The 22,258-nt window shown below is 36.0% G+C and overlaps 1 protein-coding gene across 1 annotated transcript in view; it reads right to left on the bottom strand.

Annotated features, from left to right (window-relative positions):
* The window catches only part of CDH8 (cadherin 8), a 152,076-nt gene that overhangs the window by 70,544 nt on the left and 59,274 nt on the right, over positions 1-22,258 (bottom strand). The window contains exon 5 of the mRNA XM_064519721.1: positions 12,205-12,324. Within this exon, the coding sequence (XP_064375791.1) occupies positions 12,205-12,324 (120 nt within the window). The remainder of the gene's footprint in view (positions 1-12,204; positions 12,325-22,258) is intronic.

Here is a 22,258-nt window from a genome sequence, read left to right as displayed (position 1 = left end):
AACATACTTCTTTAGGAGTTCGTATTTTGAATGAAGATAAGGAACATCAAAATTCAGAAGATAAACATTTCTCAGAGGTGCTACATACAAAACAGTTTTTTTGAAAGAATGGGGCCATTTTCTCTCATAGCAGCCTGGCTATGGAGACTAAATGATATTTTTTTCTAAAAGCAGTTTAAAGTTGTGACTGACTGGTCTGGTCTGACTGGTTTACTAATCGTGATTAATAATGATGCATTTTGCAAATAACTCTACTGCTATAAATAAGATGACTCATAAAAAGAGTGCTAATACAGAAGGGTATCAGAGTTTGGTCCACATTAAATTTTTTTCAATAATAGAACTGATCCAAAGATCATTAAAAACTATTCTTTTCATCTATTTTCATGGATTTTGAACTAAGCCTGCTAAAACTTTTTTTTGACTATTATTTTGGCAGGTAGTTCTTTTTTTTTTTTTTATCCTAGTTTACACAGTTATGCCAGACCTACAGATGCCTTGTGTAAGATAACACATTTTGTTTCATGCTACTGTTTGAGATAAGTGAATTGTTTCAATAAAGTGATGATTTTTCCCAGGCATTTCCACATGTATTTTAATTTGTCTCTTAATGTATGAAACACTCCACCTCTTGTCTCTGGTTTGAAAGAGGTGGGGAAGACTAAACAAAAATCTTAATTAGAATTACAGTTTCCAATTTTAAGGGATAAATTTCTGTTTTTTTTTCCATGTAAAGATGCTAACACATCCTGTTACTTCAACAGTTTTATACATATTCCTACGTGCTGTCTCAGCCCATAAACCATTTGCTGGGGGCTAAAAGTCAAAGACAAAGTCAAGTTTCAATTCTGAACAAGATAAAGAGATAGAAAGAAAAATAGTTTACTGTTTTAATTACTATTATAGGATCTGAAGGTTTTTAAACATCAAATACAACTGAATTACAAGTTTATTTTTACCACCAGTACTTCTATGTTCAGTATCTTTAGAACAGAGGCCAGTAAAAAGACAGAAACAACAATATCTCTTACAAACCAAATTAATAAACACAAAAAGCCTCCATGCCCATCTGAAAAAGTAATGTAATGAAGACCAAGACAGACGGAGAGTGTTATGTGTAGAGAATTTCACTTTAATTTGCTGAAGGATATTTATTTGTCCTTTTGTTTTATTCATCAGTTCTCAGGCTGGACTCAGGAAATACTGAAACTTTCAGACTACTTTTAGAAGTCAATTCAGGCTCACCAAATGCTAATACGCATCCAGCACACAAAATATTAACTCATGGAGTATTCAACCTATTCTACTTCAATTCAGCCAGAAACAAAATTGAGAATAAAAACATAATCACTTTCAGCATGCTGTGATGGATGCAAATGATATGTGCCAAACAGGAGAGCAGTTTAAAAGCTAGGGATGGGAATTATCGTAAACTAATGTAGGGCAGGTAAATGCTTGTTGGAAAATTGTATTCAGAACAGTTATCAATGGCTTACTGTCAAAGTGGAGAGATGGATGAAGTGGTTCATAGGGTTTGCTTTGCTTCTAGCATCATTCAGTATTTTCTGAATGATGGAGGACAGGAAGAACGTATCAAGCCTTTCAGATGACACAAAGTTGGAAACAATTGCAAGTAGTGGAAGAACAGGATTAGAGTTCAAATCAATCTTGGCAAATTGGACAGTCTAAAAAAGGAGGGTGCAGCTCAGTTGGCAAGTAGAAAAGTATTTTGTGGGGGTGAAAATTAACTTCACAATTACAAGAGAAGTGATGACTCACAAGACAGAAGGGAATGTGGAGTCAAAACGAGCTGTTAAAAATGCTCAAATATTTTCTGGAGATAATCTGGAGATTAGTTAGCACGTTAAATGTAAGAACCATAAACTAATCCTTTCACTCCACTCATACCGGTAAGGCTGGAGCTGGAATTGTGTGTCCAGTTTTCCATATTGGAACTGATCAGGACTGTCCAAAGCAGCAAGTATAACAGCTGAAAGTCTACAAGGAAATATTTGGTTTATGGAGTTTATGGAAGTTTGAGAGAAGACTTTGCAGCTAAGTAGGTAAAAATTACTGGGGGCTAATCTCCATTTTGACTGGGGATAAGAGAAAAAAAATAGGCCTCAAACGTGAACCACAAAATAGGTTTAAATTGCAGCAAGAGAGATTTAGGTTAAACAGTAGGGGAATATCTTTTTAACAGGAAAGATAAGTAAGTGCAGAAAGAGAAGGCTGCCTGTAGAATTTACAGCATTTCCATTACCAGAAGTTTTTAAGAACAGGTTAGACAAACATCTTGTCAAGAATGAGGTGAGGTAGAGCTGATCTCGTTTTGGGGCAAGGGTACTCACTACATATTCACTTCAGGTCCCTTCCATCCATACAGTCTAACAAAAGGCAGCATCTCTATGTATTCTAACTCAGGATAAAATATTTCAGCAAATCTTAGTCCTCTGAAAACCCTCAATGGACTTGTAGTACAACCAGTGAACAGATACCCGCATCATAATTTGGCTAATAGGCTCTGACTGAAACTGGAAACCTGAGGAAATGGGGTGGAAAGTGAAGAAATCAAGGAGAAAGATCTCTCTTCAAACAATGAAACTACCTCTTATACTGGATGTTCCTTTCTTTTCTTTTAAGCTGAGTTGCTTTTCCTAAACAGCTATTGGTGTCACACTGCTCAATAGCAAATAAAACAGCTGCAGAATGGGATTTACTTTTACAGTGGTCCTAAACGCACACACTGAGCAATTTGCACAATCTGCCTCACAACTTGAATCGGTTAAAATGCACCCCTGTGGACTACTTTCAAAAACCTATTTGGAAGAATATACACTGTCTCACGCTGAAAAAGATCAGGGGAAAAGGAGCAATGTGTCATAGGCTGCAGCCAGCGCAGAGGAAGAAGACAAGCAAGTAGGACAACAGGAATGAAGATTTGTTTTTCACTTATCATTTTCCTCTCCATTTTTTTAAGGATCTCTTTACGGTAACATTATAAAACTACACATAGTAATTGAGAACACAGAACAAAACCAAGCAAGCACTATGCAAAAGTGGAATTTGACCCTGACAAACCTTTCTTAAGGATCTCATTCATCTCGCACGTTTTGATGAAGACTTCCTACTATTTCAGCTTGCATGCTTTGGAACTTCCCCTTCTTCAATCTGGAAGAGCTAAGTAATTGCTTCGATCTACCTTCAGTGCTAAAATCTTGGTGGAGATTCTTATTAAATATAACAGTCATTTAGGGCCCACCCTCCTGTAAAGTCAATCTTGTAATTTCCTTGGAGAGCCACAAGGTGCATTCTTTGTATCCCCATGAAGTGCATTGATTTCAGTGATGCTTTAGCAGCACATTACAACAAATGATCACTTGGAGACCTCTGGAAAACCTGCACCATAATTCATAAAAAAAGGAATAGATTGCTACAAACTTTCTTGAAAATTAAAGAAAGTCTAATCCTCTGAAGAGCTGGTACAGGCATATTAATTCACTATCTCTTAATTCAATTTACCCTTCATAAAAATCATAATCATTTTAATACAAGTTATTATCATATATCCCCACTTCTTACTTAGTTTTAATGCTTCTGAATTTTTATTTTAATAAGGAAAAAGATCTGCAGCCTCTATCTAGACTGGCAAACTTTATAAAAAATTATCAATTATAGGAACATCTGAACACTCAGATGTAGATATATTTCAAATAAAAGCCATTAGCTGCAGTAAAAATAATCACTAGCAGAATTAAATACAATGTTACATAAGTATATCTGGAGTGATTCTTTGCCATTTTTGTGCTCTTAAGAAAGAAGGCAACAACGTGCATGCTTTATCACCAGGTTTATTTTTTAAAAGTTTATAGGGAAGACGACAGTGCCTGCCTCTCTGTCAAACAAAGAGATGAAGGTCAAATAATGTTGTATTAAATCTCTTGTTTCTCGTATAACCTACGGTCTATTATATCTTATTTTTCAGCCTTTATTACTTCCATGCTTTCTTCCCATGCTTTCATTTTCAAGTAGATTTTGCAAGTTTCCCATTGTACATAAAGACCACCTACATTTCACAACATGTATTGTTCCTGAAGAATATCTAATAAGATTTTATTTTATAACATCTATTACAATACTGTCTTTTAATTCAGATGAACTTCTCTCTGGGTTTTATTGTACGGGAAAAAGCTTTCACCTATACTTACCAGCCATGCCTTTTTTCCCTGGCAACAAGATTTCACAGGCATACAGGAGGGATCGCCCTCACACCAAGTGAGAAGGAATGCAGTAAATAAGCATTTTGCACTGCATTTATAAACCTGCTTCCTTAGGATTGTATTTTTAATGATCTCCTAATAGCTATAATTACACTGGACACTGTGGGGAAAGTAACTCTGGATGCTTTTTGAAATGTTTTCCAAATCTAGCTCTGTAGTTTAAATTCCTCTCTCTACCTCTGTCTGTTGAAGCACACCATTATTTAACACAGATATGTAGCCCCTGTTTTCCTGCTCAACATAAGGAAAATGGTTAACCCCTAACTGTATCACCAGTTTTCTAAAAAAATACAGATATTGCTAAAAAAACGCAAGAAGCACACAGTATCAGCTTTATTGTTGCTATTATTATTAGAAAAATTTTAGAAGCAGAAATAACGCTGTTCAATGCCTGTCTTCATCGTAAGTCACTCATCCTTACCAACTACAGATCTTTATAACTGTTTGAAAACATCACAACACTGATTTCAAACTTCTTTTCCTTATTCCGAAAAGACAGCTCTTGCTGCTATAGAAGGACGCAATCCTACAGCCCTTATCCATAATATTTGCACCTCTCAATATCAATAAATATCGAGGCCCATTGAGATACCCCCTTCCAAAATATTACACCTCCTGCAATTTATTATGCCCTCCAGCCACTTATTACCCACCCACCACAAATTATTAGGCCCCCCTCCGACATATGACACACACCCTCGATTCGTTATCCCTATTGATATATCAAATACCCTTGATAGGTCTGGAATTTGATGGACATCGATGCCCCATGCTACCGAGAGCAATCCCTGTCGATACCCTCCGATGCCTACCAAGAGAAAAATCGGTCCCAGACCTAAAACCAGAGATGCCTGTTGAGAACGACACGTATCGATGGCTATCGGCAGGAATCGATATCGACAGGTACCCATAATTATTGAGACCTCGTCCCATTGATCCCTAGAAGGAGGTGTGGAAAGCAACAGGACATGATGCCTCTAGAGATCGAGAGGTATCCATGTCTACCTAGAGGGATTGATAGCTATGGATGTTGCGTCCTCACGATACATATGGAAATCTATACTCATCACAGCCTGTTGATATCAAAAATTGTCAATGTTTGAACGCAACTCCTAAGGTTGCAGAGTATACTTAGTATGGCATAACAAGATAAGGTTTAAACAAGTTTGTAGATACATTATATTTCCAGCATTGCGCCTAGCTTTTCCAAACTAAAGTTTTTTCTTCTTGCAACCAAAAATGCACACAGATGCTCACGTTTTGAAAGACGGCCCCATATGGATATGATGAAATGGTTACTTCAATGGAAGCATTTTCTCATTAACATTATATACAATAAGAACTTGTTTATACTTTCTCCCTTCAGACTAGGCGAAAAATTTAAGTTCTTCCCATACTACTGCCAGTGTATATTACTTAGTGAACGAAAAATGCTTCTTTAGTTATGTAACCTAGTTATATTGAGATTTGGAAAATACAGTGTACACGCTTCTGCTCTGCTTTAACTCAGCCCATAGCCAAATATTTGTATTTTCATTTTTGTAATTTTCCAGAACAACCAGGACTGAAATGATCTAGTACTGATATCTCATCACTGCGTTGCAGATTTAACAGCCATTCCTGATGTATGAAGTTCAGTTTTTACCCAGCTAAGTACTAATAGACACTTGTCCTAAGTAGTTTTTAACTCCATCTTTACAGCATATGCTACTCCTTTGTCCATTATAAAGGTGAGTCTACAGAGAAAACTGAAAATGTGAACGTATCACATGTTAACTTGAGTCTTTTAGTCTTATCCAGATTGCACCAAGTGCTGTCAAGGCAGAGCTGAAGGTATGTAACAGAAGTGACTGAGTATGAACTCCAGAGGTTCCTACACGTGCTGCAGCCTGTTCTGCTTCACCAGTAGCAATGATATTGCTATCCATGCTGCACGAACCTACCCCTCTGTGTGCTACTGCACCCACTTGCACTCTTGCTTAGGAGAATGAATGGAAGCAAAGCTAGAGTTCACACTCCTCACTTGCACACACCACTGACAAGTACACATGCACTTGACACAAGAATGTACACCCATCCCAGTTCATACCTCTTAAAATTATTTCAGTTAAAAATTAGTTATCTGCAACTAAATCACAGCAACAGTAGTTGATAGAATGAGCTAGAAGGCAGTAGTTCAATCCAGGCTCTGACTAAAGTAGAATACGCTCTTTCCTACACTAATCCCACCAGGGTTTAAATCTAAATTATTTAGAAACTGAACTGTTTAGAAAGACTCTGTTGAACATGACTTGGTTCTTTTCCTAAGAAGCTCGTTCCTTTCCCCTTACAGTTGCCTATTACTTCTTGTATTAAAACTCTGCTTTCCCATCTCTCTCTCTAATTTGAAAATGTTACTTTGTCATTTTATCATGAGTAATTACAGAAACAGTCCCTGTGCCTCTCTTTTAGTAACACCTCTCAAATATTTGTATAGTGATTTCATATCCTCCTTTAATCACCTCTTATGTAGTTTATACAAATTAAGTTCAATCAATCTCTCATTATATGTCATATTCTTTGGTCTCTCTCACCTTAACTATCCTGCTTTGAACTTTCTTCAGTATTTCAGTAGTCTTTTTTATGATGATGGGTCTCATCAGTACAACATATAATATTCTGAGGACAGTTTGAGTAGTTATTGATGGGCAGGATTACTAATAAGCTGGGCATTAACAACTAGATATAAGAAATAGTCTGCAACATCACAGAACTGTCTGTAATTCAAAGGTTGCTGTCATTCATCCTGTTATCATATTTGTTTTTATTCTGCTGTGCTATATTTCAACATCTAGATGAAGGAGGAGAATAAAGACTGTAAATTAAAAGAGAAGATTCAGGACTGCCTTCTGCTGAGTGCCATTTTCATCCTTCCTAAGCCTACTCATTTATGTTCTGATTTCAGAACCACAAGGTATCTCAGACGCAACAGTGCGGTCCAGAGGAGGCCAAATACCAGATCATTTAGAGCTCTGTTGAATAAAGCACATGCAATTTCACCTGGAAATTAATGCTGAAAACTATTTTTATGTAGGTATAGGAAAAAAAATCAATTATTCACTCTCCATGGAAATATCCACATTCTGTTAGAGCAGTGCTAAGTTTTCTACATCTTCTGACTTTTCTGTTTTCATCTCGGATTTATTGAATCAAAGTTTGGCCATTGTATCCAGTGACCTTATCCAAGATCGCAGCTTTAAAAATCAATTTTTATACACATATGGTAAGGGTTTATGTTTGAATAATAGAATGAGTTTTCCAGTAGGGTAAGATACTTGGCTAACTCGTTTTGCCCATGTAACTGTATTTCAGCTATGTGTAGGAATGATATTTTTTACGTAAGTTCATATGAAATGTAAATAAGTCAGACACAGCTGAAAATGTATTTTCTCTACCATTCCTATATTGCAGAATGCAGTGTCACTTCATATTATGTTCCATTATGATAATCTTATTCAAAGCTGACAGTCGTGATTTAATATCCTTGAAAAATCTTAAAAGTGAGAACTGTACTTTAGCTACTTTTAGCAGCCTTAAGAAATCCCTTCCCCCAGCATTTTGATTGTCAGTATTTGGATTGTGAGAGAATACATACAACTTCTATACCTTTATAAATAATACACACATGACTAGTCAGCAAATCTGACATCAGTCAGTCAGATGTAACAATAATGATTTATGGAATATATTTTAGTCCACTGTAAGCTACATTACTAATCTGATGTCATCTTATTATATGTTGAACCTCCCACAGAAAATCCGAATCTGCATTTTTATAATGTATTATTTATTTTTACTCTCTATCAATAAACCAGCAATCCCATTAAAATTCACCTATGGAAAGGGAAAAATAACTATATCTGGAACAAATCATCAAAAAAACCCATTTACTCCAAGCCATATTCACAGCACTGAATGAAAAATAACTTCTGAATTACCTTCTTTCATGTACCTATAACTCATACAACAGAAGTTGCAAACTAGAACTACAGAAGTACTCTACATATATGCATTTTTCATCTCAGGTAATGGAAAATTATTGTTTTATAGGTCACTTACCAATACTTATTTCTGTGCATCTAGCATTACAGAATTGTTTCAACAAGTAGGTTGAGAGTAACATCCTAGTTGCAACTAAGAATGTGGTTCAGAGAAGGACTAAACACAGTTAATGTTAAGATAGGAAAATTTGCTGAAAACTGCTGCTGCTAGCTGCTCAGCTCTAAATCTGTCCTGAATTTTTAAAAAGCAAAGTTAATAAAAGGCCAGTCACCTAGCTCTAAAGAGCTGAACCTAAACCTTTGATACTCGCCTATGATTGAAGGAAAATAAACATTTTAAAGGGGACCCCTTTAACATATTCTGTTCCTTAAAACAGTGATACCATCTGGGGAAAAACACAATTCTAGATGTAATATTTGTGTTCAGCATCAATTCAGTTTCAAACACATTGGAAATACTTTCCATTTAGCAAGGGCATATGACAATGTAACTATAGAGAAAAAGCACTAACCTACTTGGAGGATCACCTTCATTTTTCTTTTGTTTTTGACAAGAAATTATTCTAAGTAGCTCTTCTGATTTAGCTTGCAGACTGCCACCACAGTATTTGAACATCTTCCCCACTAAGTACTAAAGTACTTAATTTTATCAGTTAAGTACTAAAGTACTTAACTTAAAGTTCCCCACTAAGTACTTCCCCATTCCTAAGTACTAAATACAAATGTGTTAATAATGTGTTTTTCTAGTTAGTAGGAAAAAAATATTAGGCGTGATGGCTCACATTGCTAAGATTGGATAAATAAATAAATAAATAAATAAATAAATCATTGACATTGTTTCTATTTGCTTTGGACATTTTCTTTCATTGAAATGCATTTTCCACTCTCTCTGTTTGTGTTCACAACCAAACTATTCAATTTATAAACCTACTAAACTAGTGTGCATGTTTTATGTATCACTACCTCTAAAAAGTGAAATATGCAATGCCACAAGCTACCAGAAAATTGTAGCTATCTTAATATATTACTATCGGCTTTTTGAGGCTGCATGTAGCAATCCAAAAAACTCTCTGTGGTATGTAATAAACATTATCATACCTTTGTTCCAAAATTCTTGTATTACCAAGAAAATCTGCTGCATACTTTACATTTTTCTGAAATCAACACTTCTCTTAAGATGATTCACAACAATCTTTTTCACCCTGTATAATATATGGCTGCAGTTTCTATAGGAATACTTGTATCTGGTTTGCTTAATTATTAGATTTATGTATGTCTCTAGTTTACATATTCTAGAAAACAAATCTATGCTGGAGGGCTCTATATGATTTGACACTTAAGATGGCTAATAAGTTTCTCTAAGTGAATGAAGAACAAAGACAAGAACAAATTCAGCAAATTTGAAAATATCAAGTATTATGAATAATGGATAGAACCATCTGATAATCATAGAAAAAACTGCATATTGTAAACTTAGAGTAGGCTTAAACTATTCTGTGGTACATACAAGTAGTACTGTAGTTACACTACAGATGAGGGCCACTACATATAGCTGGCACAGAAAGACAGGACAGCCCCAGTAGGCAAATCCATTCAGCTCTATTGCTTTAGAGAAGAATGTAATCTGTGTCCCACACAGTTCTAGAAAAAGGGGGAATCAGAAACCACTTATTCATTCAGAAGCAGCTCCATAATATGAAGCCACATATTCAGGAACTGTGGCAAAGCCACAGTTGAATTCTTTATGATTAAATTCTCTTTAGAAACTAATATGTCATTTTCATGCTAACTGAACTGCTACTCAAAGGAATATTGATAACTAGAAATGAAGGTAGAAGGGGGAATTTAATGCTAGTGAAACAGGAGAAAAATTATGATTTTCAGGTTCACCAAAAACCTTTGGAGTTTTCTCTGGCTTTCATGATAATGGAAATCACTTTCCTAGGTGATGGTTATTTCATTGGATTAAGCATAAGATTTTAACGCAATACAAATAATAAACCTGAGTCAAATTAAACAGCTTTTTTAGGTTTGGAGTATTTTCTTTAAGGCTATTTTGTGTGAAAGAAGTGAAAAATCTTCTCTCTAGTTGAAGGATACACTTCTCAGCTCCTATGTGAAAGCTTATGATAGCAGCTAAAGGACTGTAAGTATGTACTTCATGAGCTTCCCTTGTAGAAACCAAGAAAACGGTGACAGAAAGAGCCTACATCTAACCTATCCTCTGATTAATGTCGTATTTTATACGGCATATTTTCTAGTGGTTTACTCAATTTAAGTTCAAGTATTCTCAGTTAGTGTAACTCCACTGCTTTCCTTAAAAAATGATTTTACAGTCTTAAAGGTATCACTCTGGTTATTTTTTCCTGATACTCAAACTAAGAATTTGTTTATTGCATTTTATTCCATTACTCTTAGGGTATTTCCTCCTCAGCAACACTGAATTGTTTTCTTTTTGTAAGATTCCTGCATCTGAAGAGGAGTTCATACCAGATGCTGCAAACATTGCAGAACCAATAGAGCTAACTCAACTCATTACTGCACACTATCATTTGTAATATAAAGGAAAACCAAATTGTATATTCTGTTACTTGATGGTCAGGAATCTATTCACAGATATGACCTGTAAGAAATAAGCCAGCATGAAGTGAGGGGCTCCAACGATAACCCACTTGACATGCTTATTTTTGAAGAAAGCTACTGTGTTTTCCATTGTGCTGTTAGAACTACTTCTTGTAGATCTCAGGTTTTTATACGAAGCATACATTAAATAATGAATCACATTCCAGGGACTGCTTTTATACTCAGACAGCCTTCCTTCAACCAGAGGAAAATACTTTAATGGAGTGATCTCACTTATCCATATATACTCTTTATCTAAAGTCCCTGCAAATTAAGGCATTTCTGGGCAAATGAAATAATTCTTCCCATGCAACCTCACCAAACCTAAAAGAATTGTTTAATGTTGGTCAGAAAACTTAAGACACTAAGTTTGGTTGTTGTCAGAAACATCCTTCAATAATTTCTCCTAGCATTTCTTTCATAATTTTGTTAATCTGCATGAGTGTGAGATGTTTTACTCACACTTTACTCCTTTATGGCAGCATAAATTCAGGTGATTTTAGTGTATTTTAGAATGAATTATACTTTTCTTCTCCTTAGGAGATCACAACTTTCAGTGATTAAAAGCAGCTTCTAGTAACAGGTAAAAGAATATAAAAATAATACCAAATCATTTGAAAAAACTCTTCTCAAACATAACTAAATGAATTTGCTGCAATTACAACATACGTATAACAAACAAAGAGGGAATGGATTTATTGGCACTTCTTTCAGATGATTCACTCAAGGCTTTAAAGCCAGAGAGAAATAAAGACATCTTCAATGCATGCTAATAAAACTTCCTACTACCACTCTGTATCAGTTTCTTTCTTTCCCTAAATCTTTTCAATCAAGAAAGAAAAACCATTTTTAATGAAAACACACAATATATTCACTAAAATTTCCAAGCTAAGCTGTACATTCTTTAACTGGATATACTAGTCTCATATTGAAAACTGTATTATGTTCATTAAATTCATCCAGCCAATTCTTTCAATCCCTAATCAGTTGTAAATCACACAGCACTTCCACTACCTTCAGTTTTGCTTCAGCAATTTCTGTAATACTAGTGTCACCATCACTTGCATTATTGGTAATACAGATTTTTCTTTGTCTTTTCATGATCAGCTTCTGATGGGATACAAATGAGACGTGCATTATAACTCAGTTATGCTGAAAGATACCTATTTATGCTCCCTGTTGAAGATACGATATGAAATATGTAAGAGGTGCAGTCACTTGTGTAAATATAACCCAGAGATTTGTAATTCAGGGTCACCTACCTGTATGTGGCTCAATGGAAAAGTAAGGCTGTCCTTCCAGAATGCTATAAACCAGCTTAGCACTATTTCCATAAACTGGATCATCTGCATCTGTAGCTGTTACTTTAGTAACAAAGGTGCCTAAATAAAAAGAATATATATAATTAATATTTAAACTCTTACTAGAAATTTACACAATTGTTATTTATAAATAATTGGAAACCAAAAATAATTTTATGGAAATTCTAACAAAATTAGTGAGGTTTATGACTTTAATACGAGGAAAAATCAGCAGTAATAACTTAAAATATTACTTTTATGAAACAAAACATTTTCCTTCAAGATGATATATGCCAGCAGACCAAATTTCTGGGTAAAGAAAGAACTTTTTAGTAGCTGTATTATTTAATATTTCTTTGTAGAATGCATTTAAAGCTACCTGATAGATCTGTGTAGACTTCAAGCATTTGCAAAGGATTCATATCAAAGGGATATGAAATACAAGGTTAATAATACAATATAATATGTTGCATTTAAGATTTGCAAAGTCACATTTGAAAGAACCTTGCCAAGTTACAGCAATTGCATAGAAAAGCAATAATAAAAAGGATTCTTTTTTTCTTCCCTTGGCTTCCAGCCATAATAATGGTTTGATGTGGGCAGAGTGACAGAGTCAGGGCAACATCTATTGTCTCTGAAATGAGTCTCTGCCACTGAGGGGTCCGTGGTCTAGCCAGAGTTATACATTCCACAGTCTATCCGAAGAAAAAGAAAAAATTGAAAAAATTGCCCATTTTACTTCTGGGGCAACACAGCACATTCTGTTTATGTAATAAGCAAAATCAAATAAAATTCAGTAGGTTAACCTTGCCGCAGAGACTACTGACATTTTAAAATATAATGATTACATTAATTAGGCTAACAGTAAAGACAATATCTATAGAGGGAGAGAAAGCAAGAGTAGGAGAGGTTAAGGGCTGAATTATGTTTCTCATGAGCAGAGATGTTTAGAAAGGAAAAGAATTACAGCACCCACCAAAATACTCCTCCTGTCTAGGTGTGCCAATAAAAATAGCCTCCTCTTCCTTCTCACACTTTGTGCTGCTGAATCCAAATTACACCTTGTTCAGGACAGGGACAGTAAACTGAAGGGGGAGGAGATCCCTTTGTCCTTTCCTTGCATTGCAATGTCTTTTATTCTTTCTCCATATGGGAGTGTAGGGGAGGCACACTGCTGCCATGGCTTTAGGCAGCTTTGTGCATTACAGTACATGCAAATTATTTGGAGGAATATTTGCATATTTAGAGATAATTTGCATCTCACTACATAGCTTCCATCTCAGGCTTTCATACCTTGCCACTTCCAGAATCAAGGAGGATATGGAGCCGGCAGGATTTTGGAGTGTCTGAGGGCATGGATAACACCTCACTCAGGGGAGTGGAAGTTTTTCAGTATTCCCAGTCACCGTTTGTAGACGGCAAGGAGGCAAGAAATGGCATACCCTTCTTTTTCTTTTCCTGAGAGATCACTTGTAGTGTAACTATAATCTCACCTAATAAAACTAATGAAGAGGAGGGAAGGATAAGATACTCTCCCAGCTCCCAGAACCAATTTCTCGCACTGCCAGTCTACACTCATTTCAGACCATCATATATAGTTCTGAGAAGGTCTCTCAGATTTAGTAACGTACTCCCAGCAACCTTATTGATGAAAATTGTTTATAATAGGGGTAAATAATCATGAAACAGAGTTTAAAGAAATTATTTCTACTATTGAAATTATATAGTTAAGTTTCTACATACTTTGAATTTTATCACCTGTCATTTGAGTTTTTTGTTTTACACTGTAACTCATGTTCAGTCTTCTGTAGATGTGAAATATGCCACATTAACATGTTCATACTGGCAACAATATGGAACTAAAGGAGCAAACTTGTTCCTCTCTGCAGCTGCAGAAGACGTTGCTATCTCAGTGCTGCTCTGATCCCAGTGCAAGGTGCTAACCAAGGGTCCAGAAGAACCTAACAACCTATCCCACCACCCCCAGAAGTGATGGACCCAAATCTTTGATTTTTTTTCAGCTAAGCATGAACAAAAGCCTTGAAGAACTGACAAATTCCTGACTGTGAAAAGCCCTCCAGATAAAAGAAACTCACAGCCACAGTGGCTATTATTTAGGCAGTCTCCCTAATGCAGCAGAACTCTCCATGCTTTGGATTAGAGCTTTGGATTATCAATATTTTAGCAGGATTTTACTCCACCACAGATGCTACGGTTACAAACTATATGTATATAAATATTTTTACATGCATAATGTGCTTAAAGTTTTAAAGATAAAAACTTTGCATTGAAAAAGCAGTTTGAATCCAGGAAGGAGCACTTATTAAGTATATGCTCTTTGAAAAATACTGTTCTGGGTTCTATCCAGCAAATAAACAGCCAAGGTTTCTGTTTGTGTTTAATTTTGACTGCATTTGGCATGTGTTTGTTTCTTTGTCAATGCTACAACAAACTCATTTAGCTAGAGACTATAAATTTGAAATGGTGCCATTTCTACAAGAAAGCCACCATTATAGTCCAAGTCACTGTTGTCCTAATTACAATAATATAGCAGTTTTATATAATCTGTCCCAACAACATAATCACCGTTTCATTTTTTCTTTATGTACCTAATATTGCCATATGTAATACAAAACCATTTTTAGATAGATGAGGCGAATTTTAAGTTCATTTAAAAACTTTCTGCATTTTTTCTGAGGTACATTTCTGCAATGCTAATGACCCTGTGATTAAATATGGACTGCAAAGAGATTCAACAGATTTTAATTAATGAACACTTCTAATGTGATTTAGCTATTAACCATTGCTGATTGTTTTACTCTGTTAGTGTCAGGTTTCATAGTTTCTCTTTGCAACAGCCTAACAATCAGAGACACAATTAACAGTAAAAGTATTTTTATATGGCTAGGTAAGAAAGCCTGTGTTTGCTGGCACGCTAAGATTAAAAGCCTTCATAAAAATAAGATGTGTGTGCTCAGCTAGTGTTTTTCTGTTGTTTTGGCTGTGTTTTTATGTGCAAGTCAGAGTACACATTCTGCACATTAGTCAGAAAGAAAAATGCATATGCTGCCACAGGGAGTAGGAAAGCAAAGATTTTTTGGTGTGGCAGTGAAACGCGTGGACTGAAAAAAAATAAACCCTGCATGTTCTAGGGGACGTAACACATAGTCAGTGCCTGCAATTTACATGAATCCATATTCAATGAAGCAACCATTTTTCTGAAAGATTGTAATGGCTGGTAAAAATAAAAAATGTGACCATAATGCAACCTAGTGGGACTATGTTTCCTCATTTCCCCCGAGACTTCTGTTTTCTTTGCTCTTCTGGTGCCCTTTTTCAGTCTCACCCATTCTTTCTCCCTCACTCCTCCCAGATCTTGACAGACTGAAATCTCCATTTCATTTAGGACATCTGATTACCAATCTGACAGGGTATTAAGGGTGCATTTGCATTAAAAAGACCTACCATTATTTACCAACTGTTTTGTTTTTCTAAGAGGATCACCATGCTTCAAAATCTCCAGCTAGATTTTGAGTTTGGCTGATAGTAGCTGTGCAGCGGTCAAAGCAAAGTATTGTTTGTATTCAGTAGGTCAGATAAGCATTCTTTCCAAAATGAAGCCTTTTTTTCACTGTCCTTCTTTGCTATAATCTCACAGGTAGCATGACAGTTGTTGTCATGGTAACTATTTTTTATTGAATAAAACTGCAATAATCTCATAAAAACCTGTATAACTTCTTGACATGTAAATTATCACGGCCTCAAAGCTGAAGAAACATATTCTTATTTGTTTTTCATTGTTGCTGAAATTTTAAAAGGTAAAAACATAGTTTTAAGCTTCATTGTCCTATATTATTCTACATAAGACCATCTCTAAACACAAAAACTATCAGAGATTTCAGTAGCCAAATACACAGTAGGTATACGGAATAGAAATCTGTGTGACACACTTCAGAACACAATAACTGCAAAAACCTTTAAAATACAGGTAGACTATTAAGACTGGTATTTTAAATTGCTGCATATAGTTTGCTGCATATGTAGATATATATTTGTGTATTCAGATGCACAAGTACTTGAAACAGACTGTGCAAAAACTCACATACATGTGTATGTTGTATGATTGTTTCGGTGTTTCGCAGATTATATCTTATTTCACTCCTACCTTCCACTTGAATATATTCTTCTTATTATTAATAGTTACTATATTTCCAAAGCTCTAAAAGCCCAATACATGGATTAGATCTCACGACACATGAAAATCTTCTCCGCAAAGAGTCTACAAGCCAAGTAACAGAAAACAGACAAATGCAGACAGACACCTGAAGAAAGCCAAGGAAATGAAGAGAGGGGGTTAACCACCACGGGAAGCAACGCTGTCAGCACAGAGTGGTGCCACAGCCTGGCCTAGTTGTTGTCAAGTGGTATTGTAGGTACCACAGAAAAGAAGAGTTCTAAGGATTGCTTTGAAATTGCTTCCAGAACAGATGACTGAGGCCTTGTGTGGATTTCTTGGAAGACCTTCCCACACTTAAAGGAGAGCATGTGAGAAAACAGAAAGGTATTTGCTTTTTAACTGTCCACTGGACACCTTACAGCGACAGAAGCTTAGGGGAAGCAAAAGATGACACCATAAGTGGTGGTGAGGGATAGACATATGCGTCAGAATAGTTCGCAAAAGGGAAGATGAGCAACCTGTGCTTGACTTGCTAGAGACAGAAGCAGCAAGGATATATTCTACTATACCTATAGTAGAGTCCTGTATACAGCCACTCCTAGAGAGGAAGAAACAAGAAGGAAAATTTGTGTACTTCACATATATGACACAGATATGTGGGTGATGAGGATGACATAAACACATTGATAGACATAAGGCTTCAATTAATCTTCTGCAAGCAGTTTAAAAACAACAACAAAAGCTTCCTTACAATGAGAAATCATACAACGAGGAATAGCTCCCCAAGGGAAATAACAGAATCCTCCTCACTGAAGAGCTCACTCCATTGCACAGGATGCTAGATAATGTATTCTAAGGGAAAACCCTAGAAAGACAGGAAGATTAACTAATAGGGTAATTTGTCTTTCCCAGCTGTAATTTATCTGACTTTAAGTAGTAAAATACTGTGATGCTGTCATGATCTTGTTTATGATGATTAAGGTGAGGAAGGAGAAAAAGAGGTTATTCACACGATTCAGTTTTAGGCTCAGCTGGCTAAACAAGATAACTAGTTGCACTAGGCTTCTGCTCTATTCAGTGGAAGAAGATGGTCCATATGACTACCCTCTTATGCGTATGTACTCAAAATCGGCCATACAGCCTATAATACCAACCTGCCACGAACTTCAAACAAGTCGCCTGGCACACCAACATACCAGACGAGTGCAAACCTTGCAGGAGTTCTGTTTTCACTTACATTCATTTACACTTTCTGAAAGAATCACTCTGGAATTGATATATTTCATATTCACTCATTTCAAAACAAATCTAAAAAATTTGAGTAATAAAGCATTACTTGCTTTTGTTTTGTTTATTTGTTTTATATAGTAGTAGTATAGTATAGTAGTAATATTTCATATCACTGAAATGCACCAAAAAACAGAGATTTGAGAACCCTCTGATTCTACAGGCCCACAGAAAATAACAGATGCTGCCCCAAAGAACTGGTAAGTCTTTAAAAAAAAAAAAAAAGCTTTAACATCTGAAAAATCTGATTTTTGGAAGGGGTCTCAAAGAATCAAACAGCAGCAGTTTAGTCAACAGTAGGAAATTACCACTAAGATAAAGTATGAACTACCATGCAGGAAAATGCAAGAAATAGTTTCCGTCAGGAAACCTTACACTTTTCATGCACATACCTCTGGGATACAAACCTCAGGTGTAGCTCCATATAAGTAGGAGAGGAATCTGAGTTGCTTCTTCCAAATGTTACAAATATCCTAATACAATTTTTAGAGTAGATGGTTTAGAAAACAAATGAAATGTTTCAAAAATGTTAATATCATGCAACGTGTGTATGAGTCAAAGTCTTTGAACCATTGAATATCCTACAACGTGTAACACAACACTGTTTTTAAATTGTTCACGTGTCATTCTAAGGACTTTTTGTCATGTGTGGCAAATGGAAAAAATACATTGTATGCGAATGTATTACTGCAGAACTTTGCAAGGTGCTTGCTATGCACAGGAGAAAGCTGCCTTCTGTGCAGCACACAGACAATGGAGCAAGCTGGCAGCCTTTGGCATGTTACAACTGTATAATGAGGACCATAGGAAGTGTGGCTGTGAAACATAATAAGCTGCATATTTTATAATTTTTTGTGCATAAACTAATTGTTTCAGAACTCTGATACTTCCTTTTTAATACGATCTCTTGGAAACAAAAAATGTTCAACACAGAAAATATATATGTAGATCTAGTGATACAGGTAGCTCTTCAGCAATCGTCCTTGCCAATATTACCTACTGCTTGGATTTAGTTCATGCGAATGTAATAAGAAGGGCACTGTCTTTTCAGTTTTAAGGTTGGCAGTTCTTTCTTGCTACAACTTATAAAATGGTGCCATTAGAGAGCCTGCAGGTATTCCTTTATAAATTCCCCTGGGTGACTGTTTGTTAGGATTAGAATACAGTCTGGAACATCACAGGCAACAGTAGAAGGGTAAAACAGATTTTATGTTTGCCTTAAAGAGTTATGTTTTCTTTCCATGTTTTTTTTAATTCTCCCTTTAGATATCACCTTCACTATGGAATATTAATTGATATTTGTGAGAGATGTGGGAAATAGCTGTTCTTTTGTTCAGGACTCTTTGAAAGACTGCTTGTCTCTAATCAATTGACTATTTCATCAGCATTCATTCTGTGAGGTCCCCAGGCAAAGACAGTAAAATTGGATGATCACTGTACAATATATTTCCAAGCAGAGAAAAAAAATACCGTAATGCTTGTTGACTTCAAAGGAAGTTTCAGGTTATGCTCAGGTAGATATTATAAAAATATAAGCGAGTAATAAAGTAGCCCTGTACAGAAGAAAATCTTTCATTTATAACTCTCTGTTATGAAAACAGAAGACAGTTGGTATAATCTTGCAGCTTTGATGATCTGCTTGCTTTGTTTGGTAGAGGGAAGCCAATAATGCCAGCAACTGTAATCCAGATTGTGAGAGTAGACTCTGAAATATTGCCCCCGCAGGCCTCTGTGGAGCAAGCATACGGCTGCAGAGAGCATTTGGGCCCCAGGGAGAGGGTACAGTTGGATCAGATGCCCGTCAGTACCCTATAGGCTGATTCACGAGAAAGCCGTATTGACATCAGCTCCCCAGGCAACTGCTTGTCTGTATTCATGAAGAAACAGTAAGAGCTGCAGATTCGGCAACTAAACAAACACAGAGGTACCAATTTGGGGGGCGGGAGGGGGAAATGACCAGTGCCAGAAAAAAATGTATTCTGAATTGGATCTGAATCTCACTTTCCCAAATGTCAAATGTGTCCCTCAAAAAGACATCTAACACAGACCCATGTCAATTAACAGAGTTTGAAGAGCACTGGTCCCCAGCCTTCTAAGCCTACATCTTTTGTGTTAATAGAATGATACAAATTATACTAATGTAAGTTCCTATGAGTATGTATTACCACAGTGAATTTAATTTTCTGACCTAGAACAATGTCTCTCATGATTAGAGCTTGTCTACATTTCCCACAACTGGAAAACAGAGACTACGTTCCAGTCTGTAGTGCTGGGGCATTTCACAGAGCCTCCGTCTGGCAGAAATCTCTACTGGTCTACTTCAGCCCATCTGTCTGGTTTCCAGCTAGGTATTATCCACTGGCCAGAAAATGGCACGTATCACAAGCACAGCTGCTGGAAAAATGAAATGGCATGTCTTCAAGAATACAAAATAATAAAAAAACCCCCACCATTTTAAACCTTTTTTTTTTTTTTTTCATAATTTGAAATTTGGGGAAATTGTGAAAAAGCTTTCTTAAGAGTGGCCTTAAATTTACAGCCAAAAGGGAACATATCAGAAACCTGAGTCAAAGACTGATTTTCATATAGTCATGGCACAGAAATACTACCATGTGATTGATAGGTACAAATGCAAGCAACCACAAAAACAGAATTTCAGAATCAGAATACTGGGAACAAACTGTTTGTGACTATCTGGAGACAAGAATCGCCTGAAAAAATGATTATGGGACAGATTCTTGGAAATTATATAGGACTAGAGAAGCATGCAACTAAGACTGTCAAAATTCTCTCTGCTTTGGCGTCGTATGATCAACATACAGCTCTGTCTTTCTTTCTTTCCTCATCCTATGAATCAGGACCACCATACAAAGAAGTATTCCTCTATATGGGACTCCAGAAAGAACTATGACTTCAATTCTGATCCAAATGGCCTTACGTTCACTACGTGTCGTTTGCACGATGTACCTTTCAAGACAAGGAAATATGTAAGTGCAGAAAAAAAAATTGTGACAAATTCATGACCATTAACAGACAGAAAAAAGGTTGTCTAAGAAATCATGGTTGGTAAAACTAAAGGGTCAGATTATAAATCTCTAAAGAACAATAGCATAACTACATCTGTGGTCCTCAAGCTCATAATGATCATTTAAAAACAATAAAAAGCTAATGACATATTCAATCAGATCTCATGAGAAATGGAAAGGGCAAAAATAAAAACAAACTTAGCAACATATTCTCCCAAGCCTCAATAACAAGTCAAATTAGGGACAACACTGTCTTGGTAGTGAATATATCCTAATCAATTACTGAAGGTTACTTACGACTTTGCTTTTGGAACCTTCTCTCAGTCACACAGAACGTACAGAAAAGATTTAAACACACACGAGCTCCCTAAATAAATTCCTCATGTAGAACGCTCTTCGGCACCACAGTTCATGAAGTTGATTATGCACAAGATGAACAAGTAGAGGAACAAGACAACATTATGATATACATTTTCTAACAGCTGTTACATTGTTGCCATATTTTACAACATCTGCTACTTCTTTCCTTAGCTTTTGCACTCCCTTTGCATTTACCCTTTGGGCTAATTTGTATTTGACCCCAGTAACATACTCCTTTTACTCTACAATTTTGTGACAAACTATCATTGATTTAACAGTCATGCACAGTGCCTTAAAAATCAATGAATATAAAGAAGAAAAAGAGCATGAGTGTGGTGGATTTTGATAACGCTTCATCTCAGCTTTTTATTACAACTTTCCAATTTATCAACTTATTTTATCATTATTTATATCAGACATTGCATGTTGATTTCATATCCAGCAGATTTTGTCCTTTTGCAAACAATTTGTCAATGGAGGAGAATTAGTATCTTTGCGAGCACTGGAAAGAAAAACTGCACTGTGTATGGTGTGCTTCAATATACGTGGCTGTATTTATAAGGCTGTTATGTTGTTGTGGAAAAAGCAAATGACTGAATGACTTCTTATTTACAGTGGTGCAACCAAGGGCAAATTTTGCTCCAAAGGAAGACATTGCTTTTGTAGATGCTTTTTGTGCCAAAATTGAAAACTGATATTCTGACTCAACTGAAAGCCTAAACCTTTTCCAATGTAGACCTTTTCCCCCATAAATAGTTTTCATGGAAGTGTTTAAAAACCAAAGCATTATTCTGAGCTTTTTCACTTTGTTAATATTATAAGATACTAAAGGCAAAGCACTTCTAGAGCAATGGCAGATCGAATTCCACTCCACGTATTTTCCTGGGGGGAAACAGTGGTTATGACTAGGCAACAGGGAAATTTTAATATCTGGAGATTACTTCTGAAAATTGATATAAAGTTTGGCTGCTTATCTGAATCCAGGCCAACTATGAGAGAATTCTCTTCCCCTACTGCTTTTGTTCTTTTTCCATCTGTGCCCTTTTTTATTTCATCATGTTTGTCACTCTACTTCTGTCTTCCTCTGTCTTTCAACATGACGCTAGCTGTCTAAACACTCTGGGCTGCACTGAGAACAGAATGAAGAAATCCAGCTCCTCATTCC

The sequence above is a fragment of the Dromaius novaehollandiae genome, chromosome 13 (genome assembly GCF_036370855.1).
Source record: "Dromaius novaehollandiae isolate bDroNov1 chromosome 13, bDroNov1.hap1, whole genome shotgun sequence".
Classification (NCBI taxonomy): domain Eukaryota; kingdom Metazoa; phylum Chordata; class Aves; order Casuariiformes; family Dromaiidae; genus Dromaius; species Dromaius novaehollandiae.
Note: the sequence above shows the minus strand (reverse complement) of the source record. Positions and strands in the feature narration are given on the sequence as shown.